A 22,826-nucleotide genomic window follows, 5' to 3' on the forward strand; every position below is an offset into this window, starting at 1 on the left:
AAGGACTCTCAACAAAATAAAGACCTTTTAACTTATCCACGACAAACTCTTAATCATCTTGCTATCATTAAAAAAAATTCCTTTGTAGTTATTCCTTGTCATTTTATATCTTCTTTATGAAGAGAAATTCAAATGGCAAGAAGATCTGTACCTGAGAAGTGTGCAGTACAAGTAGTCAGCTGGTGTTTTGTGAGCTTGCCTATAAAACACTAACATTTTATACATTACATTTTATAATCTAACATAATTTTAATTATGCAGAACTCATGCACTTATATTGTGCAGATCTAATGATAATTTTATGTTTGCACTGCATTTCAATTCTGTATTTTCCTTCCTTAAACTGATGGTTAATTTTGCTAACAAAATTTAAATTTTGTCTTCTGCTAAATTTTCTTAAATCACTGCTTAAATTTTAACTTTATTTTGTGTTTAAGTTTTTTGACATTGATGGCTTTGTGACTTTATTTAAATGTATAATTTTTTTTTTAAAGTCACAAGCTTTAATTTAATTTTTTTTTTTTACTTTTTTGTGTATGGCTGTTTTGCCAGTGTGTATCTGAGCACCACTTAAGTGCCTAGTGCCTAAGGTCAGAAGTGGATGTGGGAGCCCTTGGAACTGGAGTAATAGATGGTTGTGAGCTGCCTTTTCAGTGCTGGGAATCAAACCAAGGTCCTTGGCAAAAACAGCCAGCTCTCTTAACTGCTGAGCTATCTCTTTAGTCCTACCATTAATCTAAAAATGACTGAAATGCCAAAGCAAATGTTGGTTGTTGAAGTAACTAACACTATTAGACTAGGAAGTATTATAGTAGCTGGGATTTTTGTTTTATATGAAAACTGTTCTAACTATAGGTTAAGTACCTCTGACTGAAGATGCCTTTTAATTTAATTGGAAATTTAATATATTTAGTGCCTTTTGGGTTTCTTTTTCCCTTAGACCTCTGGGACCAGAGAGTCTCTTGCTTCGTGGAGCCAGATTAAAAAATACAAAAGAAATTTTTGGTTTGTACATCCTTAAGTTTTTTTAATTGTTTGTATGTTTTGTATTGGTGCTTTATATGAAGCTTTGCTCTTACTTCTGAGGTGCTGGATACTGAACTCAAGGTCTAACACACACCAGGCATGCACTTTGTATAGCACTAGACAGCATCCCAAACCTCTGTAAAGTAACTTTGAAAGCATAGCATTTCATGGTTCTTTGATTGCATAATATTACTTTATTCAATGTAATACATGATGATTTTCTTTTAAAGTCCACTTTAATATCGTACTTTGTTGTTGTTACTCTCTTCTTTGAGTAGTGCTAGATTCTTCCTCCTATGTTTGTGGATACTTGTAAAGCTGATTATTAAGAAAATGATTCTAGTATACTTCAAGTAACAAGGGTTCAAGTCAATGCTTTCAGTATCATGGTGATAATCCACACTTTTCGCTTCTGTTACAATTATCCTTCAGTTGAATTAACAGCTCTGGACTCATTCATTTACATATTTTATGTATTCAACAAATTCTTACTGAGCTCTGGATGTGGAACCAGTACCATTGGGGACATACACTTTAATTCTCAAAAGGAAGAGTAATAGTGTCCTTGCCTTGTAGAAACCAGGCAGAAAGGGCCACAGATTATATTCTCCCTTTCATTTGAAATACTTCACATGGGTATATCCATAGTGATGAAGCACTAAGTGATTTCCAGGGGTTAGAGAATAAATAGAAAGAAAGCAGGATACATATTTAATGGGTTCAGTATTTTTTTTTAAGTGATTAAAGTATTCTCTAGTTAGATAAAAAAGATGCCTCAACAAAATTGTGGTGAATGTGTAGATGTAACCATCTTATTAAATAAGAAACACAGAGCCAATGCAAAGATGAAAGCCCAAGAGGTCAGAGCAATAGCTAAGAGCTAAAAACCTTACCCTTCACTGCTGCTGTTGTCCTCCTCCGCAAAAGACCTACATCCTGTGTGTTTGTCCTTTTTATTGACTTTCTATTCTGCCTTCTCATTGGTTGTAAACCCAACCACATGACCTCCTCATCATTGCCCATCTATACAGACCAGGTCTTCTGTGGTTGGTATTGAGATTAAAGGTGTGTGTCTCCATGCTGGCTGTATCCTTGAACACACAGAGATCTGCCTAGCTCTGCCTCCCAAGTGCTGGAATTAAAGGCATGCACCACCACCACCCAGCTTCTGCTACGGCTTGCTATTAGCTCTGACCCTAGGCAACTTTATTTATTAACATACAAATAAAATCACATTTCAGTACAAATAAAATATCACCATATGAATGTGTTATCACCACTGAACTATACATGTTAAATGGGTAGGTGGTAAGTTGTATGTTACGTGTATTTTGCCACCATTTTTAAAAAATTATAATGATGTTCTAACATCAGAAACCAGACTAAACCTCCAGGGGTTTTAGATTTTCTCATGGGACATTGAATCTTATATGACTTTCCAGGGGTAATGTTTTTTGTTCTTGTGACTTTAAAGTAGGGGTTGAAATTATGCACTTTAGAAGCATTTGTGTATTTGAATGCTTTTAGCTGGGTCTACTGTTTGCCTCAGCATCCTCTTCTCTATTGTTTCATTCTGCTTTTTCTTTCCAATTGCATGGTTTTAGTGCCATTTTTCATTTTAATTATGACCTCTGAATTTAAAGAATGATTTTTATTTTAAAATTCTAGGCAAATATTTACTAAAAAGGCACAATTGGTCAGTTCTATATTGTTTCTTTAATCTTACTATTTAGGAATTTCAGGGAATTTTGAATTTTGGTCTTTCCTAATTAGTTTCATTCCATGGTTTTAGTCCCACTATTATGACCATTTTCTCTCTCATCTCAGGATCTCACATAGCATTTCTTTGTGCTTGCTTCATTTACTCTGAAAGACATTAATATTATTCTTCAGTACTTCAGGAATGACATGTAGATTCTAGATTCTGGCATTCTGGGTCTTTAGCCTAATCCATCGTTTCCAGAACTTTGGGTTTTTTTTTGTTTTTGTTTTCTTCTGTTTTTACTGTTATTAACACCATTAGTGCCATATGCAGTGGTCGTCCATTATTCCTACCCCATTCTTCCATTAGTCTCAACTCTTACTATCTTCCATCCAAACATCTTTTGTGACTGAGAAACAAGACTCCATGCAGGTTCCATGTCTAGATTGACGAAATTTTAGGTTTCACACTGTAAAAGCTGTGAAAAGACTCAAGAAAAAGCCAAGTTATACAAACTCTCAGACAGTGCTTTTTCCGTAAAGCTCTTGTGCTAGTGAGTACATTTAAAGTAGCAGTTTTATTTTATAGGTGTGGCTGTGTACACTGGAATGGAAACTAAGATGGCGTTAAATTACAAGAGCAAGTCACAGAAACGATCTGCAGTAGAAAAGTAAGAAAACTCTTTTCACATAATTATATGTGCATCTTACTTATATATGTATAAAATATATAAAAATAGATATTTCAGGAGCTAGAGAGATGACTCAGTGGTTAAGAGCACTATTAACTCTTGCAAGGACCGGGGTTTGGTTCCCAGCACCCACATGGAGGCTCACAACCATTTGTAATTCCATTTCAAGGGATCCCCATGGGCATTAGGTATACACACAGTTCAGTTACACACATGCACATAAAATAAAAAATAAACAAATTCTTTAAAAAGGTACTTCATATTACATATACAAAATGATATTAGATAAGGATGATGTCTTATGATTTTGTATATACTTAGAATTTTTCATGGTGTTGACTGTTAGTAAGTGCTAAAATATGACTAAATATAGTGTAGAGTATGAGGCAATAGCTCTGAGTAAAATACTTTCTGTACAAGCATTAGGACCTGAGTTCTGATCCTTATCACCCACCTAGAAAGCTGGTTGTGGTGGCATGTACCTGTAACCTGCTGAGTGGAGAAAGGAAGTTCCCAGGGGCTTGCCAGGCAGCCATTCTAGCAGACATAGTGAACTCTGGGTTTATTGTGAAACCCTGTCTCAGAATCTAAGGTGCAAAACAATATAGCAACCCTAAGCTTCTACCTAACATGTATCTGTCTACATAGGCATGCAAAACTACATACAGGCACACATACCCAAGCACACAAGTAATGTTGGGCCATGTGTGATGAGGGCACTCCAGTAATCCTAATACTTGGAAGGCAAAGACAGGAAGGTCATGAGTTTGAGGCTACCATGAGTTACTGGCAATAGAAAGTGACCACAAGCAGGTCAGAATTGGCCGTGAATCCAGTCCTGAAGACAATCTGGGGGAAGGAGGGGCAAAGTAGAAGAAGTAAGATGGGAAAGCCTTTTATTTCTCTACTGGGTTGAAGTGTCAGAGAAGAAGGTTGAAAACTAGAAGAGAGCCTAGAAAGTTAGGGGGAAATATGTAAGACAGCGTAGGAAATAATCAACTGGACTTGAAAACCTGTACATAAAAGCTGCCCAAATTTTCTTATATGACTGAAAAACTGTATAGGTACAAGTTGGCAAGAAACAAGCAATAGAACCCAGAGAATGCTGAGAAAAGGAGAATTTTACTTTGACCAATTGCAGTGAGTGACATTAGGTGCTTAAAGTTAAGTGCCCACTAGAACAAAAATTAACACTCTTCTGAGGAACATGAAAAGCTAGACTCTACAACCCATTATTTATAATACCCAGGGAGATCTTTTTAATAAAGGCGAGGGAGTGGAGAGGTTTTGTCAGTAAGAGGGCATGCACCAGGCCATGGGCTCAGTCTCCTGCATCTAACAATAATGATGATGATTGAATAAATATGAAAAAGGGTTGTAAAGACTTTTAGAAGTCATAGAAATCTTCATGATCTGGACTTAAGCAAATAATTGATGGACAAAAAAGCATAGCTCCTAAATGAAAAAATTAATGAATTGAACTTCATCTAAATTAAAAATTGTCTACTTCTGCTAGACGAAGTTCACCTAGTTTCAGATTAGTTGTTAGAACTATATGAGTCAAAGCATAGGTCTTCATAATCTATATACTCATTACTTCAGTATCATTTCTCAAACCCTCTTGAAAGTATTGAGACGAGTTACAGACTGGGGGAAAACGTTTGCAAACCACAAATTTAAACCAAACAGTAACACAAAGATTCAGTTAGATGTGGTCAAAAGCACATTTCATCAAAGGAGTTGTAGGTGGCAGGTGAGTAGACAGAGATGTTCAGTCAACATCATTGTCTGCTAGAGAATATCATATCACAACTGCAGTGAGGTTAACTCACTGTTTAAGGAACAAGACTAAAAGAGTAGTAATAATAAGTGCTAGGAGGAGGCGGAGGAACCAGATCTCATACATTATTGTTAAGAATACCAGATGATGATATTCCCATTTGGAAGATAATTTGGCAGTTTCTTTCCTTAGCAGCTTTAGTTATAACAGCAAGAATCTGGGACACTGCCCCTTGTCCATACATGGGTAACAGTTGATCAGAAAATCTGGTACATCTATGTCATAGAGCATTATACAGCAAGAAAAAGGGTTTATATTACTTGCATCACCCAGAACAGGCTGCAGAATTGTTATCCTTGGTGATAAAGCAAGTTCAAAGATTACATACTGTATGTTTTGAGTTGTAGAACATTTTCAAAATTATAAAACTGTATAGGTTGGGGACAGATTATTGCTGCCAGCAGACAGAGATTCAGTATGGAATGAGTGATAAAGAGTGATAGGAGCTGGAAAGTGGGCTCAGTGGTTAAGAACACTTGTTGAGCCAGGTGGTGGTGGTGGCGGCGGCCCACGCCTTTAATTCCCGCACTCGGGAGGCAGAGCTAGGTGGATCTCTGTGAGTTCGAGGCTAGCCTGGGCTACCAAGTGAGTTCCAGGAAAGGAGCAAAGCTACACAGAGAAACCCCGTCTCGGGGGGGGGGGGGAAAAACACTTGTTGATCTTTCAGAGGACTTAGGTTTGGTTCCTGCACCCACATGGTGCTCACAACCATCTATAACTCCAGTTCCAGGAGATCTGACACCCTCTTCTGACCTCCACAGGCACCAGGCATACATTTACATACATAATATGTGTGCAAAACACTCATACATATAAAATAAAATAATTTAAAATTTTATTTTTTGAGGCAGAGTCTCTCTTGTGTAGCCCTGGATGACCTGGAACTCACTATGCAGACCAAGCTGGTCTTGAACTCACAGAAATCCACCTGCCTGTGCCTTCCAAGTGCTGGGGTTAAAGGCATGTGCTATACTACTCTGGTCCCTAGATAAATGCATTCTTTTTTTTTTTTTTGGTTTTTTGAGACAGGGTTTCTCTGTGTAGCTTTGCGCCTTTCCTGGGACTCACTTGGTAGCCCAGGCTGGCCTCGAACTCACAGAGATCCGCCTGGCTCTGCCTCCCGAGTGCTGGGATTAAAGGCGTGCGCCACCACCGCCCGGCCAATAAATACATTCTTACAAGTGATAATGGGATAGTTCTTCATAATGGTAGTTAATCTGTATGTGGGATTAATTTCATACTAGTAAGATTAGATTTTGTAAATGTGAAGCTTAATCCAGTCTAATTCCCTGTAACATTCCTGGTTCTGATATTGTACCATAGCTGCATAAGATGCCACCATTGAATTGGCGGTGTAGCTCAAAAGTAGAGTATGCTGCATAGTGTAAGCCTCCAGGTTTGATCCCTATCATCACTCTTTTAAAGATGTTCTTTAAAGAGGTATTCATGAAATTGCAAATAAAAGAACCACAAAATCAAAACAACAAAAATTAAATGGGTAATAGGGATGGAAGAAAGGATGAATGGAATAAGAATGGTAGCATATTGACAGTTGTTGACACTATGTGGTGCACATGAAGATTCATTATTGTGTTCACTTTATTTGTATGTTTGAAGTTTATTTATTGAGATTTTGGAGTCAGTTATATGATCATGGGTTATTTGTTTTATTCTTTTGAACCAAATACTTTGATATTTTAAAATGTGAGCAGCCCTGTAATTGAAGTACCAAATAATACCAAGTACTATGCCTAATACATGAACATCAAGTAGAAAAAGAGACCCTAATTATGCCCTTACTTCCCATGAATTCACATAGTAATGTGATCGCACTAGACTTTGTGTCTTAGGAGAGTGGAAGAGCAAATATTTACATAGTTAGGATAAAGCTTGGTTTTGACCAGTTGTAGATTTCTGTTGTGGTCTCCATCTGCTGCAAAGAGAAGCTTCTTTGATGAAAGGTGAGAACTACCTTCTTTGTGCATAGAAGGAAAGGTATTCAGAATGAAGCTGGACATTATACTGGTTTAGAAAAATGGTAGTAGTAGGTTCTTCTCTAGGGTTCATGACTCATTAGCTACAGATGGCAATGTATACAGTACTGAATTGCACTGTATGAATTCCCTCCTACTGAGCAGGCCTTAAGTCCAATTATATGGTTGCTGGCAAACCCCAAGATAGAAGTGCCACCATTGTATTTTTGGATATGTCTTGCTGTGCTGTTATGATTCCTAGGCTTTCAAATGAGTTGCTGGTAATTATGCTTTATTTAATGGTCATTATAAAAAAATAGACTGTCCTGAGCTGGGTGGTGGTGGCGCACGCCTTTAATCCCAGCACTCGGGAGGCAGAGCCAGGCGGATCTCTGTGAGTTCGAGGCCAGCCTGGGCTACCAAGTGAGTCCCAGGAAAGGCGCAAAGCTACACAGAGAAACCCTGTCTCGAAAAACCAAAAAAAAAAAAAAAAAAAAAAAATAGACTGTCCTTTAAAACAGCTATAATAAAATCTTTTGATATATTTAAAAGTATTAATTTCAAAGCAAATGAACAGAATATATTGATATGTTTATATTCTTTTTCTTGCTTTAGATCAATGAACACATTTTTAATAATTTATTTAATAATCCTTATTTCTGAGGCCATCATCAGTACTATCTTGAAATATACCTGGCAAGCTGAAGAAAAATGGGATGAACCTTGGTATAACCAAAAAACAGAACATCAAAGAAATAGTAGTAAGGTATTATGTGTTATTCATAATTCAACTTTAAGGAAACTCTTTGGGGACAGTTGATGCTTTGAAGGGAAGGACCATGGTGACCTCATCACAACATTGGTTTGACAAGATGTCTTTGCAGAAGAGCACTCAACATGTTAGCAGTGGTGTGTACTTTCCCTGGTTTAGGGACTAAACTTTTTTGTGTGATCCTAGTAGCATGGTTTGAATAATTAGATCACAAAAATTTATATGTCAATACATGTGCATTCCACTTCAGTATTACAAATTAAGTGCTTTAAAATTCATGTATTGTACCTTATAAATGAATTAAAGAATACATTTATTTTCATTCATGTCTGAATAATTCAAGAAGTCTTAACAGCCTTGATGTATCAAGAGATTTAACCTACAATTTTGGCAAATAATCATTCTCTAACTTTCCATTTAAGTTAAAATGTACATATTAGAAACCATCTTAATCCCAGGAGACAACAAAGCAGATCAGTATAGGACCGTGTTCCAGTATCATTTATATTCCACAGAGTGCATATTGAAAGGCAGCTTTGCTATGCTATTGTTGCAGTCTGTCCATGTATTCTGTGTTCTTCAGTTTCTATTTCTTAAAAATTCTCCCTAAAATTGTGTTCCAATATGTCTAGATTACACTCATGTCTTAGTCACCCATGATCTTTGAACAGTTGTCATAGGATGGCTAGAACACTGGACAGAGTATGGTTATAATTTGGTGTTTAAATCATGCCAGATAATTTCGGACAAATAACAAATTGAGCTATTGGAATTTAACTTTTACTTTAACCAGTAATCTAAGTAAATGGAAACGCAATATTAAAACAATTTAATCAATGAATTTCAATTCGTGCTATTAGTTTACCTCAGAATACAGTTGATTGTTTACTTAGACAAGAACCTTCTGATAATTCTTATGTATGTTATCATCAAATAATCATTTCTTTCTCTTTTTTTCTAGATTTTGAGATTTATTTCTGACTTCCTTGCTTTTTTGGTACTCTACAATTTCATCATTCCAATTTCTCTATATGTGACAGTTGAAATGCAGAAATTTCTTGGATCATTTTTTATTGGCTGGGATCTTGATCTGTATCATGAAGAGTCAGATCAGAAAGCTCAAGTCAATACTTCTGACCTGAATGAAGAACTTGGACAGGTGAAGATGATCCTGAAATTTTCTTTTTATCAGAGAATTACATGTAAAGAGACTGATATAGTAGAAAATATTATAAAGCTTATACCAAAACACCTTTTACTTTCCTTCAGCTAAATTCTTACTCCCACTTTGTCTTAGTGTCTTTCTTCCATTATTTACCAGTATATTTCCATATGATGTTTTATCACGATTTAAAATTTTTAGACATTATCAGTTATGGGATAGATCAATTACTGGGGCTAGAGAGATGACTCAGAGATCAAGAGCACATACTTTCAGGGGACTTCAGTTCCTAGCATTCACATTGGGTGTGAATTCAAATTCAAAATTACTTCTAACTCCATCTCCATAAGATCTAATGCCTTTGGCCTCTACAAGTACCTGCAGTTATGTGCATTACCCACAACTAACACTCATGCATACACATCATTTTAAAAAAGTAAAGTAAATCTTTAAAGGGGGGGTAACTATCACTTTATCATTTTGTACACATACCCAAAAACTTGCCCACTTTGCCTACTCTGATGTTGTTATAATTTGACATCTAATAAATATTTACATTATGACTCATAATACTGTTTTTGAACTCTTACTTCCTAATTTGTTCTTTGTAGTACTATAAACTATATTTTCTTTATTCATTTTATCTCCCCTGGCGTTAATTGCTATTTCTTTGCTTGCTTAGCTCAAACAAGTCTTCATGAATTTATTTACCATCTGTGTATTCAAATATGTCAGTTAATCTAGGATCTGCCTGCCCTACCCCCATGTGTAATTTGGGTTTGGTTTTTTTTTTTGTTTTCTTTTTGAGATGGGGCCCCACTTCTTGCTGCCCAAGCTATGCTTAAACTTCTGAGCTCATCCGGTACATACCTTTAATAAAGCCCAACACTTGGAAGATAGAGGCAGGTAGATCTCCATTAGGCCAGCCTGGTCTCCATAGTGAGTTCCAGGACAGCCAGAGTTACATAGTGAGACCTTGTCTCAAAAAAAAAAGCCCTGACCTCAAATGATTTTCCTGTCTCAGCCTTCCCAGTAGCAAAGACTACATATGTAGACTGATATTGGGCCCTGTGCAATAAATTATTTTACACAGTAGACTTCCTGTGTCTCAAGTATGTCGTTACCAAGACTATGGACCTTAATTTTCCTACTTTAATTCTTTGATTTTGTACATTGATCTTTTATTCTGGAATCTCATTGAACTTATTTATTAGTGCTAATAAATTTTTTAAATGAATTCCCTTGGATGATGTATATGCAAGGTCATTTGATATGCAAATGGAGATAACTTTCTCTCTTTTTTCCCCAATCAGGATAACTTTCTTCTTTATCCTGACTAGAAATTTCAGTACAGTGTTGAATAAAATATAAGAACAGACAACCTTGTCTTATATCTCTGCTTATAGGAGGAAATCACTCAGTATATTACAAAGTTTTGAAGAAGCTTTTATCATAGTATGTTAAGTGGTTTTTTTTTTTTTTTTTTTTTTTTTTTTTTCTGAGACAGGGTTTCTTTGTGTAGCTTTGCGCCTTTCCTGGAACTCACTTGGTAGACCAGGTTGGCCTCGAACTCACAGAGATCCGCCTGCCTCTGCCTCCTGAGTGCTGGGATTAAAGGCGTGCGCCACCACTGCCCGGTTAAGTTTTTTTTTTTTTTTTTTTTTGAGCTGAGGATCGAACCCAGGGCTTTGCACTTGCTAGGCAAGCACTCTACCACTGAGCTAACTAAATCCTCAAAAAAGAAACTTTTTTTTTTTTTTTCCTTCTGGAGCTGAGGACCGAACCCAGGGCCTTGCGCTTGCTAGGCAAGTGCTCTACCACTGAGCTAACTCCCCAACCCCAAGTGTTTTTAATCATAAAGAGTATTGGATTTTTATCAAGTGATTTTTCTGTATCTGTTGAGATGGTCATTTTATTAATAGAATAAAGGACACATATCAGTCTGATAATTTGTACACATTAGGCTATTTTGGATTCCTGAGATGTCTCATATACTTGTGATATATAATCCTTTTTATATGTTTCTGGACTTAGTATACATGTATGTACATACATATTCATGAGAAATACTGGTCTTCAATTTTGCTTTTGTGTTCTTGTGATAGCTGCCTCCTTTTCTACTTTTTTAGTTTTATTTTTATTCTTGTATACATGTGTATGTGTTTATATGTGTGTCTCTGTGTGTGTGTGTGTGTGTGTGTGTGTGTGTGTGTCAGAGAGAGAGAGAGATGTGAGGGAGTACATTTCTGTGTGTATGAATGGAGGCCAGAGAGGTTCCTCCCCATCAATCTCCACTTTGTTCCTTTTGAGACAAGGCTTTCCCATGAACCTGAAGCTTGAATTTTTCAGCTGGTTGGCAGTCAGCAAGCTCCGCCGGCTTCCCTGCCTGCCTTGGTGCCGGGATTACTGTTATTCAGGGTGCTATTCTTGTTGGAGCAGCAATTGTTCTCTGGAGCCCCACTGCCTCTCTTTTCAAAAGACTTCTCTAGTGTCATTACAGTAGTACATCAGATTCTCACCACAAGTGCGCTGTCAAGACTTCACTGCTGTATCCTTTCCTTTCAGAGTTCATTTCCTTGGATCAGCCTCCAAGAGTAATAAAATAATCTGTCTTACATACCTTTTAAAACATGTTATTTTTAACAGTTATTATTTTCACTGTATTTGTTTTCTGTCATCAGTTTTAACTTCTGTCCTTTACAGACTCCTTCTCATCTCTAACACATTATTTTGTTCCTTTCCCTGTTTTTATACTGTTTCTCTTGGCCCCTGTTCACTTTCTAGATTAGTAAGCATCCCTTCTACCCTTAATAAGGTATTTAAAATAATAACCATATTATTTTAAATGTACTTGTCCAAGAGATAGACAAGAAATTCTTATACCTTATTCTTACTCACCTCTGCAAATCAAGGTGTCTCAAAAGATATATATGTAATGTTTAAATATTTTAATTTGTTTTATTTTCTTTACATCAATAATAGCTTCTTAGATTGTAAGAATCTCAGCTTTGGTATATTGATGTTAATAGACTAGACTTTAGAAAACAGGAGAAAGTTTTTATTGTTCAACACTGACCCATGACCACAAAGGTTTCTTTTGTTCTCTGTTTCACTAGGTGGAATATGTGTTTACAGATAAAACTGGAACACTGACAGAAAATGAGATGCAGTTTCGAGAATGTTCAATTAATGGCATGAAATACCAAGAAATCAATGGTAGACTTGTACCTGAAGGACCAACACCAGACTCCACAGAAGGAAGCTTGTCTTACCTTGGTGGTTTATCCCATCTCAACAACTCAGCACATGTCGCAGCCAGTTCTTCCTTTAAAACCAGTCCTGAAAGTGAAACTGAACTAGTAAGCAGTTTTCCAATTAGTGATTATGGGTTCCTATGAATTAATTTTATTCAGTAGATGGACTTCGGAAGTTTTTTTTTTTTTTTTTTTTCGAGACAGGGTTTCTCTGTGTAGCTTTGCGCCTTTCCTGGAACTCACTTGGTAGCCCAGGCTGGCCTCAAACTCACAGAGATCCGCCTGGCTCTGCCTCCCGAGTGCTGGGATTAAAGGCGTGCGCCACCACCGCCCGGCAGGAAGTTTTTATCAGTGAAGCAAGAAGTCTGCGTTTGAAATCGATGTCTTGATTTAGCACCATGAAATACTATTCTGGGACTGTAGTTACAGCACAGTTTAGCTTGTCATTATTAAGCATCTTCAATGCTTTAGCTTGGTAGTTAGTAAATGCTGTTACTGCCTTGAAGTGAAAAAGAGAAAAAAATAAGTATTTTGTTCCTTCTTTCCAAGTACATAGTTTCCCTAGCTTGCAGTTTGTTCAGGCTTTCTAAAGAGATACTCTTATACCAAAGGTTCCTAAAACAGTATGAGATTGAAATCTCAAATTTGCAGTTTTCACTCAGGCAGCCCAGGTCATTAGCACTTTTGTTTTACCTCGGGGTCTTAGGTCTGGTTTATGTCCTATATAGTGTTGGGAAAGTGCTTAGATCATTAATATTATGTTTCTACAGATCAAAGAACATGACCTCTTCTTTAAAGCAGTCAGTCTTTGCCACACTGTACAGATCAGCAATGTGCAAACTGATGGCATCGGTGATGGTCCCTGGCAGTCCAACCTAGCACCTGCGCAGCTTGAGTACTATGCATCTTCACCAGATGAGAAGGCTCTAGTGGAAGCTGCGGCAAGGTGGTTGAGCCTGACTCTTCTGATCCTCAGAGGATACTCTTGAAATAAATGTTAGAATATTAGAGAGCTTTCATATCAAATTCTCAAATGTAAATTTAATTTTTTAAATGATCTTGTATGAATTTGTGTGATAAAAGTTGTGAAAATACTTTGCATTGTTTTGGATGTAGTCTGACCTGTCAAATTCTTAAGAATAGTATCATATTATTCAAAGGCAGTACTGTAAATACACCTTGAACTTCTAATTAATGTACCTTCATTCAAACCAGGTTATAAAGGTATAGTGTGAAATATGAAATATCTTCCTTTAAATATTATTTCTTTGTTCCTCTTATTCCTAGAGCTGGTATTATATTTATAGGCATTTCTGAAGAAACTATGGAGGTTAAAGTACTTGGAAGACTCGAAAGGTAAATTTTTCCAAATATGTTATAGTCCACAATAAGTATAAATATAGGATAGGAATCAGCAAATTATGGCCTATAGGCCAGTTCTGTCCTCCAGTCTATTTTTGTATAGCCTACAAGCTATGCTAGATTGCATTTAGAGTTGTTTAAGAAAGGGAAAGACAGTAAGGGAGAGAAGGAGAAAGGATAAAATAGCTGTGGTCGTATGGAGGCTATAGCCAGATGGTCACAAGTTAAAGACCTACCTAGGCCATAGAGTGAGGCTAGCCCAGGAAACTTAGTAAGACCCTATCTCAAAATTTCAAAGAACGGCTGGGGATGTAGTTTAATAGTAAAACACTTGCCTTGCATACAAGAATAAGTCCTAATATACAGCATACATACATATATATGTATGTATGTGTGTGTATGTATGTATATGGCCTGTAATGTCTAAAATACTATCTGATTCTCTACGTAAAACACTTGCTAACCTTTTCTCTAGAGTGATGTCAATATTATATCTCATCACAATTACAACAGTATGCTGTGTTTTAGTTTACTGTTTACTGAGTTTCCTTATAAATTTATATTAAACACTTGAGGTTGAGATTCCATAGGTTATTGGATGAAGAAAACTTCTTTGTGTAATCTTTTGTTTTTGAGATACTAGTGATCAAAGGCAGTATCACAGAAATATTAGGCAAGTGCTGTGCCATAAAGCTGCACCTCAGCACAGGTTCCCTCGTTTTGTCTATGAATTTATGCTCGAGCATTTAGGAACTCCAGTCTACTTAACCTCTTCCTGCTGTAACAAGTTATTCCCTGGCCGTGGCTGTGAACCTTAGTCCCTGCTATGCGTTCCCATCCTAAAGACATAAGGCCCGTGCTGCAGCTACCTTCATGAGGGCACCTGTGGTCAACTTACGAGCATTCATTGCTTACATATCCTTATAGAATTCTCTCCTGGAAAATTTTTCAAGCCCCACTTCAGTTATCCTCTAAGTTTCCTCTCAGTTCTCAAAAGAGGCATTTGCTCCCTGATCCTCCATCCTCACACCTGCCCCAAGTTCAGAATCGTTGCTGACAAACCTCTAAGACTGCTTAAAGGTTGAATTCTAAGATGTGTTAGGACAGAAAATGATGGAGAATCAGTCAGCTGGGCAGAGCTGGGCTCCTGTCCTTCTTTACTGCTTACCAGCTTATTGGATATTAATCTCTTTATTAGTCTTTATCTTGGCTTCTTTGGGAATTAAATGACCCAAGGTCTGTAAAGTATTTATTAGTTGTTGAGGACTTAATGCCTTCTCCCTTGTGTCTAGTATATTTTTGATAATTTAGAGCCTATCCTCATAATAATGCAGTTCTAGTATCTTACTTTACACTTGTATTTTATCCTTTATTCTTTCTAGATATTCACATTATTACTCTAAAAATTAAGGATTCTCTTTCTTAATTTTTAGGTACAAATTGCTTCATATTCTGGAATTTGATTCAGATCGTAGGAGAATGAGTGTAATTGTTCAGGCACCTTCAGGTAACCAATCTAAGCTTTTATGAATATTTACTTACTTAATATAGAGCTTGATAACTAGTTATTTTTCCTTTTAGGTGAGAAGCTTTTATTTGCTAAAGGAGCAGAATCTTCAATTCTCCCTAAATGTATAGGTGGAGAAATAGCAAAAACCAGAATTCATGTAGATGAATTTGCTTTGGTAAGTACAGATAACTATTATTTAAAAGTGAAAAAAATAAAAAGAAACTTCAAAAATATATTTGTGAAACAGTTGAGGTTTTTTCTTTTTAATAGATTATCCAAGTTCTGAAAATTCTGTAGCTCTTAGTTCTTTTGCATTAAATGTTGGCTCTTTATTCTTGTTGTAAAAGCTGATTTTTAATCTGGTAACATGTGATTCTCTTCTAAAACCTGTTTTGGTAGGGATTTCTGGTTGTGTGTGCCACTCAAACTGTGCCCATAGCAAACATGAGTGAAGCACAAATCCTTGGGTTTCATCTCCTGTCTCTATTTTTTCCCTTTGCCTCTTTCCCATCCTTGCCTCTCCTTCTCCGTCCCTTCCCCTTGCCCCAGTATATCCTGCTCCAGTTTATCCTGGGCCAGTGGTGCAAAAGCAGAAACAAGACAAAAGCTTGAGTCCAGAAATTCAAAAGCAACTGCAACAACATAATTAGACTCTGACTTTTAAAGAAAAAAAAGGGGGGGGTGTGGCTCAGTGACAGAAAGGGACTTAGTAAAAGAATATGGAGTTATTCCAGGGATGTGGAGAAACTAGAGATTGTACACACTGTATAAATCATATGGCCTTTAAATGGTTTGGCAATTTTTCAAAAGATAAAAATGAAGTTATAACCTGACCTAGCTATATATACCTAAGTGGTGTACACCAAAGAGAAGGGAAAAGATATGACCACATATGATCTAATAAGTGGATGCTCATAGTCCAAACTTGGAAAAGCCTAGATGCCCAACTGATGAATGGATAAAATATGATACAGCTATGTAATGGAATATTGCTTAGTCATTAAAAGAAATGAAATACTGATATCTGATATATGCTACAACATGGATGAACATTGATAAGATTGCTGAGAGAAGCCAGTCAAGAGAGACTACACATTATATAAAAGATCCAGGATAGGCAGACTCATAGAAAACAAGTGAGTGGGTGCCAAAGGTGCTAGATGAAGGGAAGAGAAGGGAGTGTCTACTAATAGATAAGGAATCTATTGGAGGTGAAATATTCTGATAGTGGTGGTGATGGTACAATTTTGCAAGTATGCTAAAAAACACTGCATGGCACTGTTTGAGGGAGTTAATTTTATGTAATGGAACTCTAATTTAAAAGGAAAACTATAGAAGCCTCATCCAAAAGCAGAATACCTGAATTCAGGATCTCTCGTGCCTAGACTTCTGTGTGTGCTGCATACTTATCTCTCCTTACCTACTTCTGTTACTGGTTTGTGGTTGCCTATAATCTACCTACTATGATTTCTAACAAGCAAAGGCTTTATTGTCTAGAACAGCATCCGCATAGAGTTGTTGCAGAATGAATTAACTAGTACATATATTAATATCTGATGGCATCTTAAATGTTAATTATGAGAGTGTTATTTACAAATCAGGAAATGGCACTATTTACAAATTTGTTAAATGTGGTCATATGGTATTTTAAAATCTGCTCTTTTCAAGTTCTATTGCTAGAACATTTATTTTCAGTTTTTCTAAGGAAAATATATAGTAAGGAGTACTTAGATTTAGATGCTAATTTTCAGAGATTAAGAAAATTGAATGCCCATATAATCAAGTAGTCAAATATAGATTCCTAAGTTTGTGTAGTTCCAATTCACAGGTGAAGATAAAAGTCGATTTAAAGTTAGATTGTGAATCTGGCTCTTAGAGGTATATGCCTATCTTTTCTTTTCCTTTTCTTTTTTTTTTTTTTTTCCTTTAGAAAGGATTGCGGACACTATGTATAGCTTATAGACAGTTTTCAGCTAAAGAGTATGACGATATAAATAGGCGCCTATTTGAGGCCAGAACTGCCTTGCAGCGACGGGAAGAAAAATTGGCTGATGTTTTCCAGTACATTGAGAAGGACCTGATATTACTAGGAGCAACAGCAGTGGAAGACAGGCAAGTATCAGAAGGAGGCAGTATCTTTTTTTAAAAGAATGTTTTAGTCAAGTGCTTCTAATATATTAGATACTGTTAACATTCTGTAACAAAATAGAAAACTAAAGCTTTACTTTTTTCTACTCAGAATAATACTGTTTTATTCTATCATTGGGTATTTGAATAGATAAAGGACACACTTGTTTGTATTATTCTTCCATGTTACTGTTCTTTAGTCAGTGTGTCATACCATCATCAGACTCTCTCTATCCTCACCTTCCACTAGTACCCACTCTGCTTCATGCTTCAGTAATGCCTCACTGATGGCTATACTCCTGGATACCTGTAGCTGAATTGTTGTGTTTATGCCTTTGTTCCTTGGGAAGGCCTTGCCTTCTGCCTAGATGATTCTTCTTCCCTGCCATGGCATTTGTGAATAAAATGTACTCATAACAACCCTCATCCAACAATATCTTTTCTGACAACAACATGATTGAAAATACTCTTCTTTATGAACATTCTGTTTATTGTTGTTTTTTGATGCTATGTTAAATTATTTGTTTAAAGATTTTTCTCTTTCTATTAGCATATAAATTCCTTACAACTTGTTTTACTTTTTATAACCTATCTTCTATGTCAATTTTAGCTCTTGAATTAAATTGAATTTTGTGAGTCAAATTGATCTTTATAAATTAAGCCTCTTGTTTTCTTCTGTTCCCTATATCTACAGAGGTATGCATATTTTAAGTGTGGATTTTCATTTACTTTTTGTTTGTTTTCATTAGATTTCTTAAACATACGTAGTCTTGTATTTCCTACAGTCTGATGTTTAATTTAAAAGGAAAACTATAGGAGCCTCATCCAAAAGCAGAATACCTGAATTCAGGATCTCTCCTGCCTAGACTTCTATGTGTGCTGTATACTTATCTCTCCTTACCTACTTCTGTTACTGGGGTGGGGTGAGGGGAGATCTAGACTTGAAATTTTAGACTTACTAGTGGCTCATTTCTTTTTTTGTAGGGGTCCAGAAAGGGTTTTGCTGTGTAACAGCCGTGGCTGTCCTGGAACTCACTCTGTAGACCAGGCTGGCCTCGAACTCACAGAAATCCCCCTGCCTCTGCCTCCCAAGTGCTGGGATTAAAGGCATGTGCCACCACTGTCCAACTGTGGCACATCTCTTGCCTAGCATGTACCAGGCCTCAGTTCAACCCCCCTTCCCTTATACCACTTCCCAGTAAGATAGGTTTGTGAAGGCTACCTGGTTAGTTGGGTTCATAAAAACCAACTTTGATGATAGAACATGAAGTTGTATATTTTAATTCATTGGTTTCTTTGAACTAGATGGCCACTTATAGTTTATTCTTGTTTCGTGCATAATGAAAGAAAATTTCAGTTATGTTGATACACTGTAACATTCTTATAAAGAGTATACTTTATGTGTATTGTGTAGCTTATACTTAACATATACTACAGGAGTATTTTTCTCTACCAATTTTTTTCTTTTATTGTTAGACTACAGGATAAAGTTCGAGAAACTATTGAAGCATTGAGAATGGCTGGTATCAAAGTATGGGTGCTTACAGGAGACAAGCATGAAACAGCCGTTAGTGTGAGTTTATCATGTGGACACTTCCATAGAACTATGAATATCCTCGAACTTATCAACCAGAAATCAGACAGTGGATGTGCTGAACAATTGAGGCAGCTTGCCAGGAGGTAAGGTAGCAATGTCTTGCCACTACTTGCTTTGATCAGCCCATAGCTAAAAGGTTTTTTGTTTTTTTTTTTTAATTTAACTTATAATTTAAAAAAACAGTTTACCACTTTGATTTTATGTGTATGTCTATTTTGCATGCATGTTTGTCTGTGTTACCATCTGCATATCTCGTACCCACTGAGGGTAGAAGAGAACATTGGATCCCGTGGATCTAGAGTTACAGGCAGTTGTGGGTGCAGGAACTTGAACCTGGGCCTTCTAAAAGAGCAGCCAATGCTCTTACTAGCTGAGCCATCTTTCTAGTCCTGTTTTTAATATTTTGATAGATGAGGAGCAATCCAAAGACTTATTTCATGCTACAAAAATGACATGAAATTGGGAATTTAGTGTCTGTGAGTTTAATAGCCGTATTCACTTGTTTCTGTGGTATCTGTGGTCATTACCATTGTACCATCTGAGTTAGCGATATGCAGCTGAACCCTTACAGGGTCTTCTCTCATCTGTTTACACTGCTGCTTGGTACATTTTAAGAGCCACACGATTACAACTTGATATGGTTTTGAGTGTAACACATGACACCACACTGACATTTAGTATTTTCTATTGTCAGTCTGAAGTTCAATGATCAAAACAGAAAATGGATTACTTCTGGAATTGTTGACTAGTGAGGTCCCAAAGATCTCCAAATATTATGGGCTATTGCCAATGCACTTTGTTACCCTCCAGAACTTGATGGAAAGGTAAAGTCTCCATTGCTGTGGATACCATATACTTGAGTTACACAACATGGAGAAATCAAGCTGGGACCTACTGGCCAACAACTCCAGAAGAAGTAATCCATTCCTGGGACCAGACTTGTTATTTATTTGCCTCTGGTTTCCAGTAGGGGTGTTGCTGCCCTATTATAGGGTAACAGCATACATGTACAGATACATCTTAAGAAGCTTCTATGGTAGTAGTTTCTATAGGACTTTCCTGAAAAGTCTTTAGTGTTGTTATCTCTCCTAGTTTCCCTCTTTGACTCTGCCCTCGCCACCCCAATTTTTCCCTTTTACTCCTTATACTAGTGCATTCTGTTTCTTCTCCCACAAAAGCTCCTCCCCACGGACTCTTAGTAATTTCCTGGCCTTTTGGGGTATTCCAAATGAAACACACACATCTAAAGATCCAAATCCCACAGCCATAACTGAGAGAAAACAAGCAACATCTCACTCAGGATGGTTTATTTCCAGTTCCGTCCATTTACTGGTGAATTTCATTTTTCTTATTAGCTGAAATTGTATAAATATATCACTTTCATTATGCATTCATCAGTTGGCGGACATCTAGGCTGTCTCTATTTTCTGGCTATTGTGAATAGAGCAACAATTAACATGAATGAACAAAGCCATTTTAATTTTCATTTCCCTAATAACTTACAGATTTTGAACTCTTTTAAACATTTGTCCACCATTTATATTTTATCTTTTGACAATTCTCTGTTCTTTTCTATTCTCTATTTTTTTAACTGGGCATTTTGTTTTCTTACTGTTAATTTTTTTCCAATATATAGTTGGTTAAAAAAAAATTCCCTATTCCATAGGATGCCATTTTACTCAAGTGATGATGTTTTTTACTGCACAGAAATATTTCTGTTTCATGAGGTTCCATTTATTAATTGTTCATCTTAGTGCCTGTTATTGAGGTCCTGTTCAGAAATTCTTTTCCTGTGCCAATGATTTCAAGCCTATTCCCTACTTTCTCTTCTATCAGATTCAGGATATCAGGTTCTTTTGTAAGGTCCTTGATCCATCTGTACATTTTGATTTAGAGGCCTTTGTTCTCCTGGTGTCCTCCATCCTCTCTAGCTCTTACACTCTGTCTGCCTCCTCTTCTGTGAGGTTCCTTGAGCTTTGAGAGGAGGGATTTGATGGAGACATTCCATTTAGAGCTATGTGTTCTAAAGGCTTTCTCTTCGCATACTGTCTGGCTGTGGGTCTCCGCATCTGTTGCACAAGGAAGCTTCTCTGATGATGACTGAATAAGGCACTGATCCATGAGTGTAGCAGTCATAGAGTAATTTTATTTTAGTTTAGGCCAATAGTATTTTGTTTTGCCCTAGGTCTCTGAGCTATCTAGTCTCTGGTACTTGGTCACCTTAGATGCAGAAATGGCCTTTGACAAAATCCAACACCTTTTCATGATAAAAGTCCTGAAGGGATTAGGGATATACAAGGAACATAACCTCAACATAACAAAGGCAATTTACAGCAAACCTATAGCCAACATTAACTTAAATGGAAAGAAACTCAAAGCAGTTCCACTAAAATTAGGAATAAGACAAGGTTGCCCACTCTCTCCATATTTATTCAATACAGTTCTTGAAGTTCTAACTAGAACAATAAAACAGCTGAAGGAGATGAAGGGGATACAAATTAAAAAGGAAGAAATCAATGTATCTTTATTTGTAAGTGATATGACAGTATACATGGTGACCCTAAAAATTCCCCTGGGAAGCTCCTGTAGCTGACAAACACTTTCAGTGAAGTGGCCAGATACAAAATTAACTCACAGAAGTCAGGAGCTCTCCTATATTCACATGACAAATGGACTGAGAAAGAAATCGGAAACAACACCTTTTACAATTTTATATTATTTTCACAAGTAATATAAAGTATCTTTAGGTAACTCTAACCAAGCAAGTGAAAGACTTATATAATAAAAATTTCAAGTCTTTGGAGAAGCCATCAGGAGATGGAACGATCTGCCATGCTCATGGATTGGTAAGATTTAGCATAGTGAAATTGATCATCCTACCAAAGCAATCTACAGATTCATTGGAATTCCCATCAAAATCCCAACATAATTCTTACAGGACAATTTTTTTTTTCAAAAAGGACAATTTTCAACTTCGTATGAAAAAACAAAAACTCAGGATAGCTAGAACAATCCTGAAAAATAAAAGAAGTTCTGAAGGTATCACCATCCCTGATTTCAAGTTGTACTACAGAGCAATAGTAATAAAAACCACATGGTATTGGCATAAAAACAGGCAGGTTCACCAGTGGAATTGAATTGAAAAAACCCAAACATAAATAATCCAAACACAATGGGCCCTGATTTTTGTTTTTTAATTTGGTCAAGTTTTCATTGTGTAGCCCTACTGTCCTGAAACTCACTCTGTAGATCAGTCTGGCCTCAAATTCAGAGATCCACCTTACTCTGCCTCCCAAATGCTGGGATTAAAGGTGTGCACTACCACTGGCTGGCTAAGACTCCTGATTTTTTATAAAGAAGCCAGAAATACACAGTGGGGGGGAAAAAAGCCTCTTCAACAAATGGTGCTAGTCAAACTGGATGTCTACATGTAGAAGAATGCAAATAGATCCGTATTTATCACCCTGCATAAAACTCTGATCCACATGGATCAGAGACCTTAACATAAAGTCAGATACACTGAACCTGTTTTAAGAAAACATGGGAAATAGCCTTGAACTCATTGCCACAGGAGACAACTTTCTGAGCAGAACACTGATAACACAGGCACTATGACCAACAATTAATAGATGGGACCTCATGAAACTGAAAAGCTTCTGTAAAGCAAAGGACACCATTAATTGAGTCTCATTAATTAATGAGAAAAGATTTTTTACCAACTTCATAACCAATAGAAACTAATATCCAAAATATATAAATAACTGAAGAAACTAGATATCAAAAAACCAAATAATCCAATTTAAGAATGGG

The 22,826-nt window shown here is 36.6% G+C and overlaps 1 protein-coding gene across 9 annotated transcripts in view; it reads left to right on the forward strand.

Moving 5' to 3' along the window:
• The window catches only part of Atp11b (ATPase phospholipid transporting 11B (putative)), a 94,383-nt gene that overhangs the window by 33,203 nt on the left and 38,354 nt on the right, over nt 1–22,826 (forward strand). For all 9 annotated transcript variants that reach the window (XR_005091743.1, XR_005091740.1, XR_005091742.1 and 6 more), the window contains exons 9-19: nt 941–1,005; nt 3,317–3,398; nt 7,848–7,998; nt 8,966–9,163; nt 12,283–12,525; nt 13,191–13,366; nt 13,708–13,776; nt 15,216–15,289; nt 15,364–15,467; nt 17,223–17,404; nt 18,896–19,099. Coding sequence is in view for 5 of the 9 variants with exons in the window: in XM_028858508.2 (XP_028714341.1) it covers nt 941–1,005; nt 3,317–3,398; nt 7,848–7,998; nt 8,966–9,163; nt 12,283–12,525; nt 13,191–13,366; nt 13,708–13,776; nt 15,216–15,289; nt 15,364–15,467; nt 17,223–17,404; nt 18,896–19,099 (1,548 nt within the window). In the remaining 4 variants the exon portion in view is untranslated. The remainder of the gene's footprint in view (nt 1–940; nt 1,006–3,316; nt 3,399–7,847; nt 7,999–8,965; nt 9,164–12,282; nt 12,526–13,190; nt 13,367–13,707; nt 13,777–15,215; nt 15,290–15,363; nt 15,468–17,222; nt 17,405–18,895; nt 19,100–22,826) is intronic.

Source organism: Peromyscus leucopus, chromosome 6, assembly GCF_004664715.2.
Source record: "Peromyscus leucopus breed LL Stock chromosome 6, UCI_PerLeu_2.1, whole genome shotgun sequence".
In the NCBI taxonomy this organism is placed as follows: Eukaryota; Metazoa; Chordata; class Mammalia; order Rodentia; family Cricetidae; genus Peromyscus; species Peromyscus leucopus.